We start from the raw sequence: 24,748 nt of genomic DNA, 5'->3' as shown, positions 1-24,748 counted from the left end.
CGCTCCCCTGCCCGTCTCCCCTCCCAGCCCCAGAGGCCTCTGGGAGAGTTCGGCTCCCCACGCAGCCGGCACGGCTCCGGCTCCCACGGCCCCGAGCCCACTGAGGCGAGATACGCGTCCCAGCTGGAGCCAGACCGCCGGTCCCTGCCCCGGACGCCGTCCGCCTGTGAGTACCCCCGGCGCCCGAAGCGCAGAGGGAGGGCCAGGTACCCAGGTTGGGGACCCGGGGCCGGGAAGAGGAACCGAGATTGCGCTGCAGCAGGAGGGATCGAGGGTAGACGCCAGGGAGAACTTCCCACCCACGTGCCGCGGCGCTCTCCTGCCCCTCGGCAGCCTCGCTCTACAGCATCAGCACTGAGCGCTCGCGCTCCAACTCTTTCGGCGAGCGCCCGGGCTGCAGGGGCGGCGGCGGCGCCCGGCGAGTCCGCGCCCTGGTCTCCCATTCGGAGGGCGCCAACCACACGCTGCTGCGTTTCTCGGCCGGAGACGTTGTGGAGGTGCTGGTACCGGAGGCCCAGAATGGCTGGCTCTATGGCAAGCTGGAGGGCTCATCCACGTGAGTAGGAGCCTCGGGGCGCAGGGTGGGTTGGAAGGAGGACCGGAAAGCCTGGACTTCAGCTGCAACTGAGTCTTCCAGGATGGAGGTTGTCCCTGGGCCTTCGAACAACCCATCCCCCATCCCCCATCCCCTCCTCGTCCCACACCCGTTTCCTCATCCATTCAACGAGGGTAGGAAGAGTCTCTTTATCAAGTTCAGGGTGGTGGCCCTTGAGAGGGTGGTAGGGAATGGGAAGGTTCTCTCACAAGTGGGAACAATACAGAAACCCTATTGCTTGAGCACCTACTTTGCGCTTTACACTAAGAGAGGGGGCAGCTTGCCTTCCACCCTGAGGGAGTCCGCCAAGCTCTGACGGAGGGAATGGACAGAGAGGGGGGCCAGGCGCAGGGCCGGTGCTGGGACCTTGCAAGCTGAGTGTGCTCACCTCCTTGCAGTCAGGCGCAGTGGAAATCCTTAAAGAACATAAACGGGCTGCTTTTGACACCATGAGTAGAAGGGGGAGGCTAGGGGGTACACTGCAGTCGCGGTAAGCCTGGAGGAAAGCAGGGATCACTCTTTCTGCCAAAGAAAAAGGGGAAGGTGGGAGCTTGCTGGAGCCGGGCAATGTCCCCCACAGGGCTTTATGGGCAAGAGACTGTGTGGTGCCCACGCCCACTCACGCTAAGGAGAGAGGAATGAACGAGGACAAGAAGAGGGGATGAATGAATGGAGCGTCGACAGGGAAGTCAGCAAGTGCACGTGAGGGCGCTTGCCGAGATGGTCATGTGATTAGTAGACGGACAGGTGGAGGATGGATGAGGGCGTAATGGGGTGAGCAGGTGGATGCGTGCTCCTGTGAGCAGATAGGTAGATGGAAGGGGGCATGGGAGGATGCACGGATGTGGGGTGCATGTATCGATTAATGGGTGACTGGAGAGGTGTGTGGGTGGGTTGATAGAGAGGCGGGCAGGTGGGCAAGTGCTGATGGTTGGGTTAGTGGATTGGTGGTCCTTGAGTGGTTGCCCACATGGATCATGGATGGGTGACGCATGGATGGGATGACGTGTAGATAGATGGGTGGATGGCAGGTGACCGCATGGATCAGGAATGGAAAGAGGAGCCGGTGGGTAGAGACGCGACTAAGAACACGAGTAGTGGAAAAAACACCTGCTTTGCAGACCCGCATCAGAGGGCAGAGCAGGGTGCCTCCCTGAAAGTCCCCAAAACAGGTGTGTAGCAAACCTCCTGGGGACCTGATTATAAAACCACCCAGATCTGAGCTCTCAAACCGCGTTCCTGGGACATCGTTATTCTTTCTGTGACTCAGGTTAGGGAAAACAATGGCAAGTTTCATCAGTAGGCACTTTATGGTGAAGACAGAAGTAAAACGTTCTGAAACGGTTTTACTCTGTCAGTTTGACTTGAAATAGCTTCCAGTTACCTATAGGTGAGAATGTTATTGATCGGGTTTGGGGATCTAAGGTGGCTGTTTGGAGAACACTTTCCCAGATGTTCTGCAAGAGTCTAATGGGTTCCGTGGAGTCCGAAAAGGCTAAGGAACATGGATCATAGCGCCTCTCCCTCAACCCTGGCTGCTCTGAAGATGCAGTAATGAGCCTCCAGCCAGACAAAGACTCCAAGAGCAGGGTGGCTGGGGTCACCGGGACCAGAGGGCCTATGGTGGAGGGCTGGTAGCCAGGCACCCCCGGCTCTGGTTCCCCATCCTCTGGGCTCCTACAGCTGCCTTTGGTCCCCCCAACCGGTCCCCTTTGCCTCACCCTTGTAATCATGTCTGTGGATACAATGCTTTCCTTCTCGGATCTCCAGTTCCTCCTCTCTAAGGCGCCCCAGCCCCTGGTGGGACATGAGGCTGGATGAGTGAATTTGAATGTCAGGAAAGACCTCCTTCAGAGGATGAAATGAGTTACTCTTAGAGCCAGGCCTGGCACACAGCAGTGCCCAGTAATCATCTGCTCCTCTTAGAAACGGTATTTTGACCACCATTGTCGGGCTTTTTGCTTCCACCCCACAGGAGCGGCTGGTTCCCCGAGGCCTATGTGAAGCCTCTGGAGGAGCTGCCCATGAATCCCATGAATGCCTTGAACCCCGTGACCTCCATGAATCCCACGAACCCCTTGAACCCAGTGACGTCCATGAACCCCATGAGCCCTATGAATGAGCTGCCTTCCAGGTACCGCTGTGGTCAGAGATGGGGCAGGGGCGGGGACTCCAGTGGGGGGTGGCCCCAGCCACCAGGAAGGGCATCTCTGAGCTGCAGTCCGGAGTTAGCCCAACCTCCTTCAGCTCCTGGAGAAAGGGCACCCCCATCTCTCTACGTGTGAAGGTCATGTGTCCATCCCTCTGCCTCCTCTCAGGACTGCCTTCAAGCCAAGTCTCCTTTCACCCAGGGGCAAGGGAGGAGGATGTAGGATGCTCAGGAGCCCAGCAGATGGGGTGGGGGTGGGGGGTTGCAGCAGGGCCTGACCCCTGACCCCCTTCCCATCCCTCCTTTCTCTGGGCTCAGGTCCTACCCACTCCGGGGCAGCCACAGCCTTGATGACCTCCTGGACCGGCCAGGCAACTCCACAGCATCCTCAGACTACTGGGATGGCCAGTCCCGCTCCCGAACCCCGAGCCGGGTCCCGAGCCGCACCCCCAGCCCCGCATCTACACCCTTGCCTGGCAGCCGCCGAAGTAGCATGGGCAGCATGGGGGTGGCCAGTGACATCAAGGTGAGCCCCCTCCCCCAGTCTGCCCTCAACCCTGGGGTGGTCCGGTGGGCAGGAAGACTGGAGACCAGGTAACCCTCCCTGCCCTGCCATTGGCTCTCTCCAGCCTCAGTCTGCCCATCTGTGCCGGGAGGGGTGGGATGGGCTTCTGAGTCTGGGGTGGAGGGTGGGGGGAATGCATTCCTCTAGTGGATGGGAGCCCTGGGCTCCTGCTGGGAGCACTGGAAAAGGCCTCCCCTGGGGGCGGTGTTAGCCCTGGGAGATGGCACTTTGGCCCAGAGGCTCCTCAAGTCTGAAACTCACAGCATTTTGGGTTTCGGAAGGCTGGACCTCATTTCCCAGAAGCCTGGTGCTGCAGGGGCCTCTGGTCCAGTCCTCTGCCCTGCTGGATTGGGGAGTGGGGGGTGGGGCAGGGGCTCTCTTTCTCTTTCCCCCCCAAACCTGGCCCTCCCTCCCCGCTCACTGCAGAAACTCATGTCCTGGGAGCAGCAACCCCCAGAGCTCTTCCCTCGGTGAGTCCTTGTAGGCTGGACCTCATTTCCCAGAAGCCTGGTGCTGCAGGGGCCTCTGGTCCAGTCCTCTGCCCTGCTGGATTGGGGAGTGGGGGGTGGGGCAGGGGCTCTCTTGCTCTTTCCCCCGCAAACCTGGCCCTCCCTCCCCGCTCACTGCAGAAACTCATGTCCTGGGAGCAGCAACCCCCAGAGCTCTTCCCTCGGTGAGTCCTTGAGTGAGGGTCAGAGGGGGCCGGGCTCAGCAGAGGGCTGTGGAGGGGAGACAAATGTGGGCGTGAGTGGAGGTGAACCGACGGGGACAGGAGGTAGGGGGGACACCTGGCTCAGATGCCCAGCTGCCTTCCCTGGATCCACAGCCAGCTGGGGACCTGGGCCCCTCTTACCCCCTCCTCTCCCCCAACAGGGGCACAAACCCCTTTGCCACCGTAAAGCTGCGTCCCACTGTCACCAATGACCGCTCAGCGCCCCTCATCCACTGAGGTGCCTTCCTCCACCAGGGGTCTGAGGTCGTCCCCCCGACACCTGCCTGGGGGCTGCCCAGAGCTGGCAGCAGCAGAAGCAGCAGCAGTGGATCCAAGGAGCCGGGGCCCTGGTACCGGGGCAGCTGCCCTTCCCCAGACCACGCCCCAGCCTGAGCAGTTCCAAAGGCACCGGCCTGGGGTCTGCGGACTTCAAAATAAAGCAGCCGGAAGTGGGGGACAGAACCATTTCTTCCCCTCCAGGGGCCCCGGACTCTCCCTGGGGGCCTGCCTCATGCCCCCCAACCTCTTTCCCCCTTCTCTGTCCCACTGGGGAGGAGCCCCTTGTACACCCCCCTCCCCTGCTCCACACACCTCCCCTGTTTAACTTTTGTAAACGGTGAGAAATAAAGCAAGTGAGACACGGCAGCGGGACTGGTGGAGTCTGACTTGGGGTACAGGGTGGGACAGGGTGGGGATGGAGACCTCTCACTGGAGAAGGGAGTCCAGAAGGTTCTAAATGTCACTGGCAGTACCCTGGGAGGCCTCACTCACTCCCAGCCCCTCACATCCCTCATTTTAAGTTAAGTCTTTAGGTCTGGCCTAACTCCTGCAAGCTGTATCCCCCCATCTCTGGCCCAGGCTCATTTCTGCTGTGGGTTCCCTAGAGCCGGACGGATGGCAGTGGCTGAGGCCTGGGACCATCAGCAAGTCACCCTCCGGTGCCCTGGGACACAGCACCCTTTGTTCTGGCCCATCCCCACCCCCCTCAGTCCCAGGCTCTGGCTGGGATTAGCCTTATCCAGGGGAAAGCCATGGAGGCCCCTCCTGGAATGTGGCCTGGGGGCAGAGGGTGGGCGAGGAATTGAGGTGATTAGGGCTGGTGGGGTCTCTCTAGGGCAGGGCTGTGCCCTTTGTACCACTCGGACCCCCCAGGGCAGGGCTCTCTGTGTTCTCTGCCCGAAGCTCCAGGCGGTGAAGGGGCCCCCCATCTCTAGCTCTCCCTGGATGGGCCTGGGACGGGGAGCCCCACCACGTGGCCCAGCCTGGCCCTGTGCTGTGGTGGCTGCCTGGCCCTTCTCCCCTCCCAGTGGAAAGCCTCTTAGAGGGGATGGGGGTGGGGAACACTAAGCCCGAGGCTTGGGGGAGCGAGCTGTTGAGCGGCTGATCTGCGGGAAGCCTGGGAGTCTTCAGCTGCGGCCCCCATCGGGCTAGGCTTTCACAGGGGAGCCAGTGGGGCGGCCCCTCCCTGCAGGCCTCAGGAGATGCGAGGCTGGACACCCAAACCCACGGGACGGCTCAGGTAAGTGTGCAGCGATGGCTGTCAGGGACCACCTCTTGTCCTGGTCCTCAGGTGGCTGCAGCTGTGGTGACCAAGCCAGAACTTGGTCCTGGTGGGGCAGGGGCAGAGTCCCACGGGGCCCTTGGCATTGCCCAAGGCCAGGCGGGAGACCCCAGCACGGAGGGGTTGCAGGAGGAGGGAGGCTCCAGCTGTGGGCTGGTCTAGCCTACCTGTGAGGCCCCTCTCCTGGTCTGTTATGGGGGCAATAGGGGTGCTGTGTGAACCCCTGGGTGGAGCTCTGGAAATGTGGAGGTGTTGGGGGCTGCTAAGGGTTTGGAGGGCAGAGGGTCTCTCTCCCAGTGCCCCCTCAAAGGTCTGCATCTGTCCAGTGGAGCCAGAGATCTGACCCTCCCCACACCAAGGTCCCCAGCTGGTCTGGGGTGATCAGTCACCCACCTTACAGGTGGGAAAACTGAGGCTCAGCAAGGGGAGGGGAGCTGCCCAAGTCACGGAGCAAATCCATGGCTAAGCTGGGATGAATTGGAACTCAGCTCCCTTGGCTTCTGGGACGAGGCTAACATTGTTACAACATGTTTTGGTTTTCCTTTCATAATTTTCTAAATGACAATAGACATTCCTGATCACTGAGAAAAATCAGGTACATACCCCAAGGCCAAGGAGGAAAATGAACTCCACCCATTTTGCCACTGGCACTTGTCTCCCCCTCCACCCCACACCTTGTTTGTTCCGTTGCCCTGAGACCCTCACATGTACACCCTGGGGACATTGCCGGTGCCCACACATGCCTCCGGTCACACACTGGCTGTCGGCTTTCCCACTCATCCGAACCCCCTCTCCTGACACTACTAGGTCCTGAGGGGCAAGGAGTATCCTCCAGAGGGAGTCTTCCTGAAGTTAAGACTCAGGTGGGAACGACTCTATTACCCACCCCACATCCTTCACGCCCCTTGGAGGAGGGGAGATTCGGGGTGAGGTCCTACCTCGGTTTCCCCTCCTGGCTCCATTCCCCGAGCAGGGCTCCCGTGGGTAGCCCTGTGCCTCAGTTTCCCCACACCGGGGTCTCCATCCCCCTTTCTTGTCTGGGCTACAGACCCTCGCTGCTTCCTCTTGTCCCCTCTTCTCCAGGAGAGGCGGTGACGATGGGCACTAGAGGCCCCCGGCGGGGCCCTGGCCCCCCAGACGGCGGCTGGGGCTGGGCCGTGCTGGGCGCCTGCTTCGTGGTCACCGGTTTCGCCTATGGCTTCCCCAAGGCCGTGAGCGTCTTCTTCCGCGCGCTTATGCGCGACTTCGGCGCGGGCTACAGCGACACGGCCTGGGTATCCTCCATCATGCTCGCCATGCTCTACGGGACAGGTCAGCGCCCCCTCGCGGATCCCTCCCCCCTCCCCCAGGCCCAGGATTGAGAATAGGGATCAGGGACCAGGAGACACCCGACCCCTTGAGCATCTTCCCCCAGGCCCCTCGGGGTGGGCATGGAAACCCCTTCCTTCCTGTGGAAACATTAGCACCGGAGAGGGGAGCAGAGGGCAGGAGGGTGGCAGCGGCCAGAGGTGGAGCCCGCACCCAGGTGGCTGACCTGTCAAGCTTGGCCAGCTGGAAGGGCCGGCCCCTCCATTTCTGTCAAAAGACCCACACCCGCCTATGTTACAGGTGGGAAAACTAAGATCTAATTAAGATTCCCAGTCCCAAAGCTCTAACCACCTGTGGAGTGGGGGAGATGCTGGAGATATCCTGGCCAGGCAGCGTGGAGGGGTGGAGGAGAGGGATGGGGGAAGCCTGGGGAGGAAGGCGGCTCAAGCTGTGATTCCAGCTGTGAAAGTAATAAAGCGAATGGGGTCCGCCCCTTCTGCTTTATGTTCTCAGGAGGGCTGGGGACCAGTATAGAGGCTCCTCCCCTGCATCCCCCCATATGGCTCTCTTTGGTCTGTCCCAGCCAAGCTAGTGACCTTGGCCACAACACTGCCCTCTCTGAACCGGGGGTGACCTCATTCCTTCAAGCCGTCTTTCAAGGCTGGGAGGTACAAAGCCTGGAGTGTCTGCCACAGAGGGGTCCAGCCTGATTGGTGATCCTGCCCTGCCCACAGGCCCGGTGTCCAGCATCCTCGTGACCCGCTTTGGCTGTCGCCCGGTGATGCTGGTGGGTGGACTGTTGGCCTCGGCCGGCATGGTCCTAGCATCCTTTGCCACGCGCCTCCTGGAGCTATACCTGACAGCTGGGGTGCTCACAGGTGAGGGCGCCCATTGCTCTCCTCCTCGTGGGGGTCGGGGTGCAGGTGGGGGTCAGCAGCCCTTGCTGCAAGACCTCTTGTCCACAGTTTCCCCACGAGGGGCGGTCCTCATCCTTCGGCCCCGTTCCCACCCCCCACCCCGGGGTCTGCACACCCTGTCGGGACCCCGCCCCTCCCTCCCGCCGGGGCCTGGGGTGGGGGCACCCTCGGGGAGCCCGCCACAGCACCGCCTCGCCCGCAGGCCTGGGCCTGGCCCTCAACTTCCAGCCGTCGCTCATCATGCTGGGGTTGTATTTCGAGCGGCGGCGGCCTCTGGCCAACGGGCTGGCGGCGGCCGGCAGCCCCGTGTTCCTGTCGGCGCTGTCGCCGCTCGGCCAGCAGCTGCTCGAGCACTTCGGCTGGCGCGGCGGCTTCCTGCTGCTCGGCGGCCTCCTGCTGCATTGCTGCGCGTGCGGCGCCGTCATGCGGCCGCCACCCGGGCCGCGGCCGCGCAGTAAGAGCGCGGGCGACGCTCCCGGGGAGGCGGAGGCGGACAGCGCGGGACTGCGCTTGCGCGAGGCGCCCTCTGGTGGCCGGACCCGCCGGCGCCTGTTGGACGTGACCGTGTGCGCCGACCGCGCCTTCGCGGTGTACGCCGTCACCAAGTTCCTGATGGCGCTCGGGCTCTTCGTGCCCGCCATCCTGTTGGTGAACTACGCCAAGGACGCGGGCGTGCCTGACTCCGAGGCTGCCTTCCTGCTCTCCATCGTGGGCTTCGTAGACATCGTGGCGCGGCCGGCGTGCGGCGCCCTGGCCGGCCTGGTGCGCCTGCGGCCGCATGTCGCCTACCTCTTCAGCCTGGCCCTGATGGCCAACGGGCTCACGGACCTGAGCAGCGCGCGCGCGCGCACCTACGGCGCCCTTGTCGCCTTCTGCGTCGCCTTCGGCCTCTCCTACGGCATGGTGGGCGCCCTGCAGTTCGAGGTGCTCATGGCGGCTGTGGGTGCGGCCCGATTCCCCAGTGCGCTGGGCCTGGTGCTACTCCTCGAGGCTGTGGCTGTGCTCATCGGACCGCCCTCTGCCGGTGCGCGCCACAGGAGGAGAGGGTGACGCGGCCTAGTGCCCCTAAGCCCAAAGGAAGCCCCCTCCCTATCCCAGATGGAACGTCCAGGGATGAGAGAGGGGAAGGGACCCATGGTGGGTGGGGAGGGGGGAGAGAGAGCCCGGTGGGGTAGACTCCCATTACCATGGTCAGTTAGCCTCCCTCCCCTCCAGGCGGTACCACCAGAGGCCCAGTACAGGTTGCAGTCCCAGAATCAGAGTGGGGCCCTGCCCAGTGCTCAATGCCCATACCTTTGAAACACTGTATCTGAGTGCTTTAGTGTCCCCAGCCTCTAAGGGTGACTGGAGTAGGGAGAGTCCTTGGGGAACCAGGAGCAGAGTGGGAGGGCTCATTACGCTCACAGAGAGGCGGGCACGGGAGGCTTCCACCGTGCACACCGCCTGATGGGTGCTCTACACATCATAGAAAATCCTCATGACAAGGTGGTAGGGGAAGGCTTCCTGCAGGGGCTGGCATAAAGGCAGTCTCGCGGGGCAGGGCAGGACCCCCCAGGAGAGGGCACAGGGAGTATTTGGGGACACTGTTCCTATACAAGTAAGGCAGGAGCTAGGATCAGAAAGGGGGGGGTGGGGGACATTAGGGTCTTGCTGGGTTGTCAGGTTATCCCTGAAACAGCAGGAAGCCTGCCTGTGAGCAGGAGAGAGCTGAGGTCAGGCTGTAGGATGGAGCAATGATGGGGGCTGCCTTTGCTAGGGCCCAGGCTGCACCCGAGATGAGGTGAGCTGCCCATTCTTCCAGGGCTGGGCTAGCTGAGTGCCGTCATCAAGCTTTGTCACCTCACCTGACCTTGAATTTCCACTTCAGTGCAGTGGGAATTGCACTGAACCTGAACCCCTGTGTGAGCAGCCCCCAAACCCAACCACCAAAAGCTATAAAACCAGCCAGAGGCTCAGGGACCCATCTTCCATTTTCTTGGGTGACCCTGGGGTGGATCTGATAGGCAGAGAAGGCACGTGGGGTGAGAAGAAGGTGAGGGACACCACAGGGCTGTGTGTGGAAGGGGCGGGACTGGCTGGCTGGGCAGGGGTCAGGAAGGCAAGTTTGGGGTACTGCTCAGAGGGGCTCAGGCGGGCAGCTGGCTTGGAGGACTCCAGGGAACCTCCCCGAGGCCTCAGAGATACAGACTGAGAGGTCACAGCCTGGTGTGGACGGCCACAAGGATGCCTCCGAGAGAGGGGGGGGCTCACTGAGGAGCCACACTTTCGGGGAAAGATTTGCAAGTAAAAGATTTTGCCGAGTATGAAAGTAACATGTGCCTGTGATAGCAAACCTGGAAATACACAGAGGGAAACGAGTTCTACAAGCCCTGCCCCCAGCCCCCATGCTAATGGTAGCTCAGTCCTGGGTACACGGGGCCTCCTGCGAGGGGGGAGGCCTGGGGGTTGCGGGGAGAGCTGAGCCAGGCTCCTGAAGACCAAGGAGGTTAAGTGGAAAGGACAAGAGTTGGGGGCCCCCAGGAGAGCAGGGCTAAGCCCAGTGCTCTCCCCACTCCCGGGTCAAATATCCCCAGCTGGGCAAGTTCCAGGGTACATGCTGGGCTGGAATCCCGAGGACGGGCGGTCCCTTGTAAGCTAAGTGCTACCTCACCAAAGGCCCCATATCACTTGAGAAATTGAGGTCCAGGGAGGTGAAGCGACGGTTTTAAGATCTCAAATGGCAGAACCCTCATGGACTTTTGCATCTGTAAAATGGGAACAAAGACTAGGGCGTGTGTGTGTGTGTGTGTGTGTGTGTGTGTGTGTGTGTGTGTGTGTGTGTGTGTGTGTGTGTGTGTGTGTGTGTGTGTGTGTGTGTGTGTGTGTGTGTGTTACCCGTGAGCCCCACCAAGAGCACTGCCCTTATCTGACGGTGTGGGTGTGAAGGGTGGGCTCCCCCACAGACCCTCACCTCCCCATCCGCCCTCCCCGCAGGCCGCCTGGTGGACGCACTGAAGAACTACGAGATCATCTTCTACCTGGCAGGCTCTGAGGTGGCCCTGGCCGGGGTCTTCATGGCTGTCGCCACCAAGTGTTGCCTGCGCCGCTCTCAGGACGCCACGCCCAGCCCAGGCACCAAGGGCGGGGCCAGCGACACGGAGGATGCTGAGGCCGAAGTGGACTCTGAGCCCCTGCCTACCAGCGCCGAGGAGCCCGGTGGCCTCGAAGCCCTGGCGGTGCCGAGCCCAGGGACTGGGCCCTCGGAACCCGAGATGGAGGCAGAGCCGGGGCTAGACTCCGAGTCTGTGTAGCGCGGGGGCACTAGGTGGGGTGGCCAGGGACTTCAGGAATGGGGCTTCCCCTCTCAGAGCCCCGGCTGCCCCCACAGGGCCTGGCACACGGGAGGCTGCTCCGGTGGTCACCGCCAGGGTCCGTGCAGGGAGCTGCCTCCCTCTTCTGCCCACTGGCCCTGGCCCCGCCAGTGAAGCTGCTGTGCACGGCAGGGCGTGGGCCTGTGTCAATCTTAAGTCCATAAAGCTGAGCTGAAAGAGCTTCTGTTCCTGCGCCTCTGGCTGCTACCTGGGGATGGGTTAGCAGGGAGTCTGAGAGGCTCCCCCTGGGGCCCTCCAACCGCCTCCCCACCCCCCATCCCCTGCCGTGGGTGTTGGGGAGGAAGTGGCAGAGGTGGAGGACAGCAGGGGAAAGTGTCCCGCTCCAGCCCCGCTGCTCGGAGCTGTACACTGAAGCTCTCGCTGGCAGCACCTCCCGCTGGAGCAGCCCGGAGCAGAGAAAGAGCGCAGGTCCGAGTGGCGGGCTGGGGCTGGATCCTGGCCCTGAGCCCCGGGCTCCTCTCGCACACTGGAGGTGGAGAGTGCCTGACTCTTTGACTCCATCCTGTGGACAGCAGGGGGGTGGCGGAGGGGGAAACGGCACCTGCCCTGCCCCCTCACCTTCCTAAGAGGGACCCTCTTCCAGCCCGGCTCTGGGTCTCCTCTCTCTAGGGGATAAACTCGGGTGTCCTGGGACCCTTGCTCTGGACACGTGTCCCTACGGACGCCACTGCGGACCCTGGCATCTGCTCCCCCGCCCGCCAGTGGAGTCCCAGGGATAGCTCCTCAATGGCACTTTGAGTCAAGTGCAGGGAGCTCCAGGTCTCACCCTGGCTAGGAAGGTTTAGGGATCTAAGTATTCATTCTCTTCCCACAAACTAGACACCCCTTTCCTTGCCTCCCTCCCTCCAAATCACCAGCTTGGTGACCTGGGGCCCAGTGGAGGAAGCAGCCTTCCCACCACAGGCCCTGACTCCATTCATCTGTACTCCTCAGGGGAGCCCATTCCACTGGTGACCCCCTCCCCACTAGTCTCATTTTCCATCCATGCCCCAGGAAGGTGTGGGGAGCCCCTGCAGATGCCCGGCCAACTTACACCGTGTCTGAGCTTTCCCCTGAGCCACTACAACAGTGACTACATCTTATTTTAACAAATCCTCACAGAGCACTGACTGTGCCAGGCACCGTGCTAAGCCCTTCACAAATGTCAACTCATCTAATCCTCAGTCAGGACCCAGGAAGGTAGGTACCCTCATTAGCCACACTCAGATAGGGAAACTGAGGCACAGGAACTGAGGAGGTAGCTCAGGGTCACAGAAGCTATGACTGGAACCTAGGCTGTCGGATGCAGTCTGTGCCCTTGGCCTCCACACTGGCTGCCCCTTCAGGGAGGTGGTATAGTCTGACAGTTCTAGGGGATCTACGTGGTGACAGCCCATCCCTCTCTCCACACTCCCAATCCTGCCTGAGGATCCCATTCAGGTCACTGCCCGGGACCCCCCGCCCCGGCCATTGTGGACCCTGCCCACCTCTCACACCCTCTTGCACCCCTCCCATTCTCAGGATGAGCACGTATTTCATTGTCCAAACAGGGACACTTTGAGAGTGAAAAGGGCCGCTATTAATAGTTACACTAGGACCACAGGTGTGCACTGGGACTGTCCAGGTGAAGCCGGACACCTGGGATACTAGCTTGGTACCGCCCACTGGGCTTCTCCCCTTGGGCCTGGCAGAACAGGCGACCTCGAATGGCTGGGGCACCCTTAACACTCTCCCCAGTTTGGGGCCTCGGGTCCTCCTGACCCAGTATCTGCCCTGCCCTTCCCCAGATAAAGGTTGAGTTCATGGCCAGAAGCACTGAAGGATCAAAGACAAGGGAGGATGTAAGAGGCTCCACAGAACAGAAAGCCTGGGAGACATGGGGAAAAGTGGAGTCTTCTGAATTTGATGGATCCGAGTCCAGATCCCACTCTGTCCCTGTACACCATGTGGCCCTGGGCAAGCCTCTTCTGAGCCTCAGTTTCCCATCTGTAAATGGGGACAGTAGTGCTAATCCACAGAACTGCTGTGAGGAGTCAGTGCTATAAAGGGAATGTCAGTAAACCTTGTTGCCCTGCCTTGGTGATCAGGGGGCAGAAGAGGGGGACGTCGAGGGGAGAGAGGGTCTGAGGCCACTGCAAAGAGCCCAGCTCCATCTGGGTTTGTGTTTATTCAGTACAGGCCCAGCGCCCAGCCCCTCCCCAGGGAAGTGGCTGAGCGAGGGAATAAAACAAATCAAGGCCGCCGAGGTGAGTGTGGACTGGGGTGGGGCCAGCCTGGGGCAAGGTGAGGGTGCACGTGAAACCCTGGTCCCAAGCTCGGCGGCCCACCCGCGCCCCCTCCCGGCAGGTCTCCGGGGGACCAGTGGAGGTGCCCACAAGGAACGGCTCCTGGACTCCCCGCCACCTCCAGCCCCTCTTCCTTTCTGCCCTCTTTCTCCTTCCTAAGGCAGGTCCAGAGACCAAGCTCTCCAGCTGGCTGGGGAGGTGGGGAGGGAAGGTGGAGGGGCCAGTGTCCAGGTCCCAGGCCACGGCCCGGTGCCTTTCCTGGGCGGGCGCCAGGGTTCGCTGTGCTGGGACAGAGGAGCAGGGAGGCAGGTGCCCCAAGCCAGCAGGCCTTCATGCGCCACCCTGTTGTGCGGCAGCCCTGCCCCCGCTCCCATGCTGCCGTCCTCCCACTCGCCCTACCCCCCAGATCCGCACCCAAGGGGGCACTCAGGAGTCACACCAGCTTCCGCCCTTGTCCAGGGGCCCGGCAGCCCCTCGCGCATCCCTGGACGGCTCCCCGGCTGCCGTGTCCTCCTCGTCTTCCTCCCCCTCGTCCTCGCCGTCAGTGAACTCATCCTGGCTGAAGCCGTAGGCCAGCGTGGTGTGGGCCAGGTCCACCTCGATGGGGAAGACGTCGGCGTCACGCAGCACTGAGTAGCAGTCGTTGTAGTACTTGGACATGGTGGACACGAAGCGTTGCAGCTGGAACACGATGTCCTGGACTGGGGCAGGAGGGCAGGCAGACGGGCGCCAGTGGGCCGGGGCTGCCTGCGCGTGGAGAAGACCCTCCCTGCCCTCCTGGGCATCCCATCATGACCCTCCTTGGGCACCTCACTGACCCCTCGTGCCCCGGGAGGGGGCAAGGCCAGGGCTGCCCAGCCCTGCACAGAACCCAGGCCGCCTCCCAGCTCCCAGTCAGGCAGTGGAGGAGGCCTGCCAGGGTGGTGGGATGGTGGACTACACCCCAAGGAGCCCACGGGGCACGGCCAGTCCCACCCAGGCCAGGCTCCAGGAAGCTCCCATCTTGGGTCTGACTCAGAGCTCTGCCATGTGCTGGCCCTGGGAGCTCAGGTAAGTACTATACCTCTCTGGGCCACAGTTTTCCCAGCTGTGAAATGGGGAGAGGATGGTGTAGGGGTTGCCCGAGGCAGGGTGTGGCCCGCGGGCCGGGCGCCTGCCCACAGCCCACAGCCCTCACCATGTTTCTGGTCCAGCAGCTCCATCTTCTCCAGCACGTCCTTGCGCATCTGGGAGAAGCGAGCGCGGGCCTCCTGGCGACAGCGCAGGATCAGGCGGTACTCGTAGTTGCCTGTGCTCACGCGGTACAGGGGCTCCCCTAGAGCCTGGGGCAGGGGAAGCACATCAGGGACCCTGGGCGGGGTGGGGAGCCTGCTCTGGGGCAGAGGGGGGTGGGGGCAGGGAGGCCGCAGAGCCGACCCTCGGGTTCACACCCCTGCACAGCACGGCACTCTTCAAAGCTACCATTTCTGAGGCGCCAGGACTGCTAGAAGCGCTTAGTGATAGCTTTGTGGAAAAAAACAACCTAAAACCCAAACCCTTGCCATATTAAATAAATGAATATTTAGTCCTAGATGGACCCTGATACCAAAAATATTAAAAACGGGCTTCCCTGAAGGCGCAGTGGTTAAGAATCCACTGGCCAATGCAAGGGACACGGGTTTGAGCCCTGGTCCAGGAGGATCCCACATGCCGTGGAACAACTAAGCCCGTGAGCCACAACTACTGAGCCTGCGCTCTAGAGCCCACGAGCCACAACTACTGAGCCCGCGAGCCACAACTACTGAAGCCCATGCGCCTAGAGCCCGTGCTCTGCAACAAGAGAAACCACTGTCATGAGAAGCAGTGAAGAGTAGCCTCGCTCGCTGCAACTAGAGAAAGCCCACGCGTAACAACGAAGACCCAACGTGGCCAAAAATTAATACATAAAAAAAATTTTTTTAATTTTAAAAATCTATAAAAAAAAATTTAAAAGAAGTAAAACACCACCTCTCAGGAGTGAGGAAAGTCAGTTTTTCCCTGCAAGAGCCCCACAAAGTCTGGGGGACAGCTGGTCTGGGAGCAGGCACTGGGAGTGTCCCACAGCAAGCTGGCCAGCACTCCAAGGCCCAGAGGGGCCAGGGGTGGGGGAATCACCCCAAACCTCCAGAAACAAGAGCCTGGCCAAACCCCCAGGCCTCTCCTGGGTTGGCCTGGCCCACCTGCTATCCCTGGCAGACCCAGCCCGTTCTTGGGGCTCTGTGACGTAGGCAGGGGAAGATTTGTGTACCCCGAGCCTTTCCAATACCACAGCCACGCTCCCTCACCCCGTGGCACTCACAATGCAGCTGTATTCCTCGTCATCCATCTCCTTCACCTTCAAGCAGTACGACTGTGGGACAGGTGAAGCCAGGTTGTCGGAGGGGCTGCACCACCTGGGTGCCCACCCTGACGTCCCCTTCCTCCCATGCCACGCTGTACCCCTCGGCCACCCAGAGGAGCCGGTGTGCCAGGCCTCGTGGGCCCTGTGCACCCCCAGCTGGGATGACTGAGACGTGTCAGGCAGAGGCTGGCCCCTCAGTCAGACCGGCCTTCGCTCAGGAGGCTCAGGACAGCCAGGGCACTCATCTCGGAGGGTGGAAAGGGCCTGAGAGACAGCCCAGCATTTACCACACTCAAGTCCCAAGAGATGCTCTGGGAAAAAAGGCTCCATGGTCCAAAGAGCTTGGGAAGGCCCCTGAAGACCCATGGTACGTATGGGTCTACCAAAGGCTCTGACAAGTCCTCAAGCAAAGGACCCTGGCCTCTTTGATGGAGTATTTCTCCTCATCTCCTTTCACCACAGAATTATTATTTGAACATAAAACTCATTAACATCCCTTGGTACCCACTTTATAACCACTGACCTAGTCTAATCCATTGTTAAAAGTGACCAAAAGGATTCCCATGGGGTCAGAGTGCTCCAGAGTGAGGGCTCTACCCACCCCAGGCTCCCAGGGGCTCCTCTGGACAGCTGAAGCAGGGCCTAGGCTGCTGCCTGATTCCCCAGCACCTCCTAGGCCCCTGGTCCCACCTCCTCAATCAGATGTGACCGAGACTCTGGCCCTGCCCTGCTAACCACCGTGTAGCTGACCGAGGAGAGGCAAATCTCCAGGTGGGCTCTGACCCCAGCAGGCCAGGCCCACACCCCAGCAGAAGCTGGAGACTACTTACCAGGTACTCAAACTTCACGTCCAGGTACTTCTTGATGGTGAGGCGAGTGTCTGGGATGGCTTTGTTGAGGTACGTGTTCAGGTCCGTCAGCATCTGGAAGGGGAGGATGGGGCGGACACTTAAGCCCCCATGGGCAGAGGGGTCAGGCTGGCCAGGGTGGCAAGGAATGGCACTGATGTGTCAATGCTTCTAGTGGACTCAGATGTCAGAGCCAAAGGCTCCTGGACAGCCTTGTCCGTTTCAAGGACGAGAAGACAGACCAGGTCACGGGCAAGCTGTAACTCCGGAGGAGCCAGGGCCAGAAAAGAGCCTGGAGGTCGACGCTGAGGCCGCGGAGGAGGAGTGCCTCACGCATGGTCAGCTGTGTAGGACACCAAGCCAGAGCCGGCCCCCCGGTGCTCCAAGTCCAGAACAGGACCCCTTCTGCTCGCCACACCGCCCCCTCCCCCATCACGTGCTGACACACACACGCTCCACGGGACCTACCGGCTTGATGGTCTTCAGCAGCCGGATGCCAAACTTCTCAATGCTGCGGTGGGCGTCGGCGAACTTCACGAAAGCCTCGCTCGCAGCTGGCTGGGGCTCCCGCACCCCAATCACGGAGAACACGTCCCCAAAGGCTGCGTGACAAGTTTGTCCTGAAGGCTGCCCCTACTTGACCCCTTAACGGAGAAGCCAGGGATTTGTTGGGGAGAAGCAAGGCGGGGGGTGTGGCAGGCTGGAGGCCAAGGTCTGCCCGAGGTCTACGTCCCAAGGGAGATGGGTCTACACCTCAAGAAAGGTGAATCTATACCCCTAAGAGAGTTGGACCTACATCCCCAGGGAATGTAGACTCCGGTGTAGACACCTGAGTCTACACCTTGAGGAAGCCGGGTCTACGTCCAAGGGAGCTGGCCCTCATTCCCCACAGCGACCAGACCATGGAGAAGGCTGGGTCAAGGTTGAAGGAGGTGAAGTTGTCTGGGGGCAGAGTACTAGTCTGGGAATCTGGGCCTTAGGTCAACTCTGCCCCTAAGGAGCTGCGTGACCACTTTTTCTATCTGGGCTTTGTTTTCCCAACTGCAAAACGGGGTTAACTGTAGCTGCCCTGCCCAACAAGTAACAAACTTGTAGGAAACGAGATCACGAATAAGGAAGGGCCTCGCACATAGTAAGCGGCAGTACAGATAGACGGGACAGGGCCCGGAGGAGTAACTGTGCCCCACAGAAGACAAGCTGGTCTAGGGGACTTCCCTAGCGGTCCAGTGGCTGGGACTCTGCGCTTCCACTGCAGGGGGCCCAGGTTCAATCCCTGGCCGGGGAACTAAGATCCCACAAGCCGTGCAGTGCGGCCAAAAAAAAAAAAGACTAGCTGGTCTACTGCTCCCCGCTGGCCCCATTATTGCTACACCCCAGCATCTAGACAGTGCCCAGCCCAAACCGAGGTCAGATGCTGCGGTGTCTGCCTGAGCATGGGCACGAGAAGGGCCCCAGGGAGGAGCTTGGCCGCACCCTCACTGTATGGGTGTAGGGGAGGCGCTGAGCCCAGAGGGTAACAAGGGTTTTTCCAGGGTCACGCAGCAGGTGTGGGGCATCCTTACCCCGGTGCGTCTGTGACAGCTCATAAAAGGCCCGTAGGAGGTTCTTGGTGTGTTCTGTCATCCCTGTGGGAGAGACCCAACCGAGGGGGCTGGGGGCACATGGTGGGGACCACACTGGCCGAGGACACGGCCTCCAAACACCCACCCCACCCCGAGACCCTCACTGTTCCTGGGTTTCAGACTCTTCTCGCTAGGTTTACATGTGCCATTATTTGATTTTTATGGGCATGTATTACTTTTACAATCAGAAAAAGTATGTCTTGGGCTTCCCTGGTGGCGCAGTGGTTAAGAATCCGCCTGCCAATGCAGGGTACACGGGTTCAAGCCCTGGTCTGGGAAGATCCCACAAGCCACCGAGCAACTGAGCCCGTGCGCCACAACTACTGAGCCTGTGCTCTAGAGCCCGCGAGCCACAACTACTGAGCCCGTGTGCTACAACTACTGAAGCCCGCAAGCCTAAAGCCTGTGCTCCACAACAAGAGAAGCCATGGTGACAAGCCCGCACACCGCAACAAAGAGTAGCCCCCGCTCGCTGCAACTAGAGAAAGCCTGCGAGCAGCAACGAAGACCCAACACAGCCAAAAATAAATTTATTTAAAAAAAAAGAAGTATGTCTTAAGATTTTTTTTCCTTAAGTATATTTAACGGCCATGGTCCTAGAATTGCATAGGCTCGCACTCTGCCCCCACTGCCATCATCTTTAGAGCAGGGCTCCAGAGCTCTACCCCAGGGCAGAGCCAGTGCCAGGCACTTTCCAGACTGGGATACCCCACCCACCATGGGGCTGCCAGCCAGAGGGTGCGCCTGCCCACCTTTATACAGCTCGGCGGTCCGCTCCAGCTCCTCAAGCCTCTTGACAAGCCCATCTGTGGGGATCAGAGAGCCACAGGGTCAGGGGAGAGACCCACAGGTCACCTGAGCCAGGCTTGGGAGGGGCAAGGTCGCCCCCAGAGGAGCAGCACAGGACGTGGTCCCAGGGAGGGGACTTGGCACCTCAGGGTCAGCTGGGCTCACTGGTGTTTTGCAGAGAGCCTGGCACACCCAGACAAGTGGAGGTAGGCAGGGCAGCCCTCAGGATGCTCCTGAGATAAGCGCCACCCCAGCAGGCTGGGACACAGCGAAGGGGCAGAAAGGTGAAGAGGATACCGGTACTTCCGGAAATCAGGAGTGAAAACCAGTTGGGCCGTTCCCAAGGCCAAGCCCGCGGGTGGCTCCCCATGGCCGGCAGGAGGCAGGCCCATGGCTGGCAGTCAAGGCCCTGGGACTCGTAACAACTCCCTGCTGATGGCCGAGGAGCAAGGCAGTCAGAGACAAGCAGCAGAGACGGGCCGCCTCGACAACAACTCTAAGGTAGGCTCCAAGGCAGCCCCCCACCACCGGCCGGCTCAGAGGCGAGAGCAATCGGGGAGGGAAGAGAAACTCAGCGAGGGCTTTGAGGAGGACCTTGCATGGGAGCGGGCCCTGGTGATCATCTTCGCTGGCTTCACAGGTAGTTTACTGAGCACCCGCTGTGCGCCGGACCCCGTTAGGCCCAGGAATGACCGTGGTGAATGAAATCTGAGTTGTGCCCTCAAGGCTTATAGTCCAGCAGCGACAGTGGCCAGGCCACGACGGGCAGGGACAGTAAGGGCTGTAAGCTGAGGGGCAGGGGCAGTTGCCTCACCTCAAGGGCTCAAAACGAGAGCAAGTGGATTGCCAGGGAGGGGGCCGCATTCCAGATCGGGGTGGGTGGGACTCCCACCAGCAGCGAGTGGCACCGTCCTCCACTCCCACAGGGCTGAGGTCCACCCCCAACTCCCCACCGGGGGCACTAGCAGCAAATGCAGGGCAGGGCCCATGTCGGTGGCTTCCTTGCCCGGCACCTCCTGGACAGGGCCTGGCCTTACTGAGTGCCCTCCCCGCAGCTCAGTCCTTCTTCCACATGAGCCTTGGAGGCAGAGACTACTTTGCTCATCTTATAGAGAAAATCGAGGGACAGAGAGGTAAAGCAACTTGCCTAAAGGCACACAGCGAGGGCTATGCAGGCTGGGGTGCCCTCTGCCCCCCAGGCTCCTGTGCTGACCTGGGCCAGGGTTTTCAGAGTGGCAGGAGAGAAGGGGAGTAGCAGAAGCCGGGCCTGGGCCTTTCTCTGGGCAGAGAAGGCGGCTGTGTGTTGGGCTGTCAGGGAGGAAGGCCCGGGCTCTGGGGGCTGGAAGGGAGCGCCTCGGAGGTCTTCAGGAGGCTTCAGCCACTGGGCTGGCCTCTAGGCCCTGGCTCCCCAGAGCCTTGGCCCCTGGCCAGCCTGGCAGGGAAGGAGCCACGTAAGCGCCATGCTGTTGTTTTTAGCTGGGTCATGGGACATCATGACAGCTTCAATTTTAGAAACCCTATTTAAGGCTGGGGAAATTGCAAGGTCTGGGGGGAAAAACACAACAACCAGTTCTAATTTCATCCCAACGCATGGTAACTACAGTAACAGGGATTTATAGACACCAAGAAGCTGGAAATAGCAGCCGCCACTTTTGTACCCCATTTGGAACAAGCTCAGACCCCCGCTCCCCTGCATCCCAGCCAATAAAGCCCAGTGTGCCCAGCTGAGCCTACAATGTACGTAGGTATTTATATCTGTCCCCACACGTACACAGCAGAGCTGCTGCTATTTATAAACTCAGGCTGGTGACAGCAGGAGCAGGACCGAGTGCTTCACTGGCCCCCTGGGGAGAGAGCGTGTGTGTGTGTGTGTGTGTGCGCGCGCGCGCGCGCAAATGCGTGGGCGTGAATGTGCGTGTACGCGGTTTTCCCCCAGCCCTAGGCGGGCAGCCACCTCCAGCCCTGGGATGCGGGCAGCAGCGCCACCTCCTGGAGAGAGGCGGGGCAGAGCGGGCAGTGTGGGAGCAGCGCAGTGCATGCTGGGGTGACAAGAGGGCACAGGGTGGAAATGGGCTGGCGTGGGGCGGTGGTGGGGAGGCCTTGGCTGCGTGAGAGCAGCTGGGGGCAGTGGCGAAGGCACCAGCTTGGGGAGCTGGAGGGAGGCACCTCCCCACCATGAATTTGTCTCATCTGTGACCTGGGCCTGTGAATCCTTGCTGGGGAATGGAAGACACTGGCTGTAAGATGCCTACGCTGACTACTGTGAATGCTCTGGGAGCGGGAGAGGCCTCCAAGGATGCAGCCTGGTGGGCAGCCATGGTGCCCCTGCCCCTGAGGCCTGGGCCTGAGTCCCCGGGACCGAGGGTCAGGGGGTGGAAGGAGGGGACTCACCATTGCACAGGATAGCCCGGCTCAGGCCCAGAGCATCTGCGGTCCCCGAACTCATGTTCTCAACCAGCCGATGCTTCACCTTCTTCAACACTGGGACCAGGTGAGAAAGGGACTCAGTGAGGTAGAGTCTGGGCCCCCAGGCCATCCCCGCCCCATCGCGACTCACTGGGAGCGACACTAGGGGCAGAAGGGGCTGAACCGGGGTTTGGCGTGTGGGTTACTGTGAAGTAGGGAGGGTCCCAGTGAGGGGTTCTGGGCCCCCGCCCTGTTCACTCTCTACCTGAGGGAGGCGCTGGGAGCCTGGAAGGGTAAATATGTAAAGCGCTTAACCAAGGGCCTGGCACTCAAAGTGGCTACTGGCTACCACTGAGAGCCCAGAGCTGCCCAGGCTTGATACCAGCTGACAGGCCGACCGCGGAGAACCTCTCCTCCGTCTCTCCTCCACTTCCGGGAGCAGAGGCACCATCAGTGACAACTGGCATCAGGCTCCAGACTCGGTTGCTGCATATGTGGTCACATACTGGGTCCCTGGAAGGCGACTAGGATGGGACCAGAGGGTTTTAGAGGAAGAACCTCCAGGACAGACTTGATCGGCCCTTAGCCTCTTTCATTAAAAACCAGGAGGAGGCTGTGGCCCAAGGGTGTAGGAAAAGGGTGCTGGATCCCGGAGCCAGGAGATCTGGGTGTGCCTTCACCCAGGGGATACAGCATCTCTCTGGATCTCAGGCCTTGATCTGGAATGAAGTGTCTGGCCCAGAGGACCCTGAAGCTTCTGTCCAGCTCTTGAGCCTTGCAACTTCCACAGAACCAAGGCCCAGACCCCCTAGCAGGAGGCGACATGTCCCACGGCATGCTATGGGCAGAAGGGCTGGCTTCTGTCCCAAAGCTGAGGTCCAGTTCAGACCCTGAGCCTTTCTGGGAGCAGGTGCGTAGAAGGGGCCAGGGCTGAGGAGGGGTATGCAGGTGGGCATGAGGTACCAGGCCAGGGCTGGGCTGCCCTCCCTTTCAGAAGGGTGAGGGACTGGGCCTGGTGAGCTGGAGGGCTGCCCTACAAAGGACAACCCTAGGGCAGCAAGGTCCTAGAGGAGGTGGCTGGGGGAAGGTGGGTAAAACACAGGGCAGGGAGAAACCAGGGACAGGTTCCTGGGACCAGCTGCAGGGGGAGCACCCCTGGGTCCTCCCAGGCCCTTTGGATCGGCTTGGTCAGAAGAGTCAGAGACCACATCCATGTGAGTACTGATGCATGGCCGTAAGGAGGCAGCACGGGCCTTATGGGGCCCCTGGACGCCACCGCCGCAGCTCGGCTTACCGATGTCCAGGGACATGCCCTGCTTGGGGTCCGCCTGTAGCTTGTTGTAGTGGAGAGTCACCTCCCCCTGGAAAAGCAGGACGAGCAGAGTGGTGACGGAGTCCCCCGGACCCCAAGCCCCTTCCCGGGAGAGGCCTGTTTTCACTGGAGTTTGTGGTCATGAAAAAATCCTGAGCCCTGGAAAAAGGTCCCTCCTTCTCTCACCACCCGCCAGGCCCTGGAGAATCAGCAGGGACAGGGGCAGACCAGGTCCCTGTTGACACTGAGCTCGCAGCCTGGTGACCTCTGGTGTCCTGTGCCCCCGCCACCCCCATGCCATGGCCACACTCCAAAGCTCTGCGACATCATTCGTCCTGACACACAGAGGATCTTCTCCCGCGCTCTAAACCATCCCCATCCTCCCTCCACTCGCTCCACAAACTGTCCCAGCACATTCTCTGTGCCTGGTGCTGGGATGGAGGAAGCAGGTGCAGGGGCAGCCCCAGCCCCCAAGGGCCTGAGGCCAGCAAGGGAGGCCGGTGCAATTCCGGGAAATTACATGAATTGCAGTCTAGTGACTGGAAGAGAGGTGGCGCTCCTCCCAAGAAGCCTCCCCTGACCACGTGAGGCCACCCAGGTCACTCTCTCTCGTTCTCGAAATCCTAAGACCTCTGAACTTGGGACAGAATCCATTCAAATGCAAAACAGGATTTCAAGATTGCCTCCTAAGGGACCCCAAGCAGTGAATCGGGGTAGATGCAAAAGGCTCTCGGGCTGCAGCACGGCGCTGTGGAGAGCAGCTGTGGGGAAAGGAAGGAGTGCCGCGGCGGCAGTCAGACCTGGGCTCTGGTCCAGCTGTGCGACCACGAGCAAATCCTCCCCCCCCACTCTGGGCACCAGTAAAGTAGGGGCCGTATCTCTGCGTGGCACCCAGACGTGGGAGCTGGGGAGTCCCTGCGCAATGGCAAGGCTGTGCTCACACACCGAAAGCGCCTGTTCTTGTGGGCAACGTGAGGGGCTGGCGCGACACAGGCCTGCTGAGTAGGGATGGGGGGATGAGGGAGGGGATCCAGAGGGGGCACATGCACCCCACTTCTGTGCCAGGATGAAACACAGTACAGAGGACACGGAGGACGGATGGGAGGTGAGGAGAGGTTTGGATGGACGGGGTGAGGGAGCTCAACACACAGCTGGGACGCTCGACTCTCAGACTCTTAGGTCATCCTGTGGTCTTGCACCTCCTTCACTGTCTTGGTTTCCCAAGAGCTACTAGCAGCAAAAATCCCTAGGAAATGGCAAAAGGGCTGCATGCTTCCGGGACTGGCCAGAATGCTCCCTGCCATTCAGGGAGGGAGGGGCCCTGCGGGAAAGGCCTTGGCCTGGAGCAGCGGGGGCAGGGAGGGGGAAGCCGGGAACAGGCAGAGTGCAGAACAGGAGACCATCCGCTGGACCAGGAGCTGCCCCAGGGCCCAGGGGACTGAAAGTTCTTACAGGGACGGGGGTAGTACGGAGGGGTCCCTCTTTCCCTCTTACAACTTCCTGGGCCCAGCATGGCCCAGTGGACATTTACTGGATGTCTACTGACCCAGGTAGCTTCACCTCAGACTTCCAGCTTCGGCTCCAGCCCTGACTGGGGACGCACTGGCCCGCCCTGAGGAGTGGTTCTGTCTGACAGCTCCCCTTGGAGCTCGAGGACGGGGACCTTTCAGTCCTGGTGCCCACTCTCTCACCAAGGCCCAGCACAAGTCCTGGATCATAAATAGTATCTACTGAATGAACACGGAGCCGGGATGTGACCCAGACCCTGATGCACCGAGGAGGGAGCTGTGAAAGGGCCAGTCCCCCCTTCCAGGCCCTCTGGCAGGCTGGAGGTCCCGTAGCAGCCCTTACCTTCACCTCCTGAATCATCTTGGCCACCTCCACCTTAGTTTTTCCTTTGATTGACCTGCCATTGACCCCGGTGATCTCATCGCCAGCTGCCACGGTGCCATCCAGCGCGGCTGGGGTGT

General features: G+C 60.9%; 3 protein-coding genes across 5 annotated transcripts in view; 2 read left to right on the top strand and 1 right to left on the bottom strand.

Annotated features, from left to right (window-relative positions):
- BAIAP2L2 (BAR/IMD domain containing adaptor protein 2 like 2) overlaps positions 1-4,658 on the top strand; it is a 27,398-nt gene extending 22,740 nt beyond the window's left edge. Inside the window, exons 9-14 of the mRNA XM_024761509.1 lie at positions 21-166; positions 334-556; positions 2,571-2,729; positions 3,063-3,270; positions 3,736-3,779; positions 4,183-4,658. Of these exons, the coding sequence (XP_024617277.1) occupies positions 21-166; positions 334-556; positions 2,571-2,729; positions 3,063-3,270; positions 3,736-3,779; positions 4,183-4,258 (856 nt within the window). The 3' untranslated portion in view covers positions 4,259-4,658. The remainder of the gene's footprint in view (positions 1-20; positions 167-333; positions 557-2,570; positions 2,730-3,062; positions 3,271-3,735; positions 3,780-4,182) is intronic.
- Positions 4,659-6,679: 2,021 nt separating this feature from the next.
- On the top strand, positions 6,680-11,097 carry SLC16A8 (solute carrier family 16 member 8). The gene is made up of 4 exons (XM_024761630.1): positions 6,680-6,893; positions 7,625-7,768; positions 8,010-8,831; positions 10,781-11,097. Exons 1-4 carry the CDS (start codon positions 6,680-6,682, stop codon positions 11,095-11,097), a joined length of 1,497 nt encoding a protein of 498 aa, XP_024617398.1.
- A 2,190-nt stretch (positions 11,098-13,287) lies between these two features.
- PICK1 (protein interacting with PRKCA 1) overlaps positions 13,288-24,748 on the bottom strand; it is a 16,297-nt gene continuing 4,836 nt past the window's right edge. For all 3 annotated transcript variants that reach the window (XM_024761591.1, XM_024761592.1, XM_024761593.1), the window contains exons 5-14: positions 24,630-24,748; positions 22,761-22,827; positions 21,452-21,541; positions 19,024-19,077; positions 18,212-18,274; positions 17,118-17,251; positions 16,632-16,724; positions 15,760-15,810; positions 14,620-14,764; positions 13,288-14,143 (exon numbers count right to left, since the gene is read on the bottom strand). In XM_024761591.1, the coding sequence (XP_024617359.1) occupies positions 13,869-14,143; positions 14,620-14,764; positions 15,760-15,810; positions 16,632-16,724; positions 17,118-17,251; positions 18,212-18,274; positions 19,024-19,077; positions 21,452-21,541; positions 22,761-22,827; positions 24,630-24,748 (1,091 nt within the window). In that variant the 3' untranslated portion in view covers positions 13,288-13,868. The remainder of the gene's footprint in view (positions 14,144-14,619; positions 14,765-15,759; positions 15,811-16,631; positions 16,725-17,117; positions 17,252-18,211; positions 18,275-19,023; positions 19,078-21,451; positions 21,542-22,760; positions 22,828-24,629) is intronic.

Source organism: Neophocaena asiaeorientalis, unplaced genomic scaffold (genome assembly GCF_003031525.2).
Source record: "Neophocaena asiaeorientalis asiaeorientalis breed wild unplaced genomic scaffold, Neophocaena_asiaeorientalis_V1.1 scaffold473, whole genome shotgun sequence".
Taxonomy (NCBI): Eukaryota; Metazoa; Chordata; class Mammalia; order Artiodactyla; family Phocoenidae; genus Neophocaena; species Neophocaena asiaeorientalis.
The sequence above is the reverse complement of the archived record's forward strand: the minus strand, read 5'-3'. Positions and strand labels throughout refer to the sequence as shown.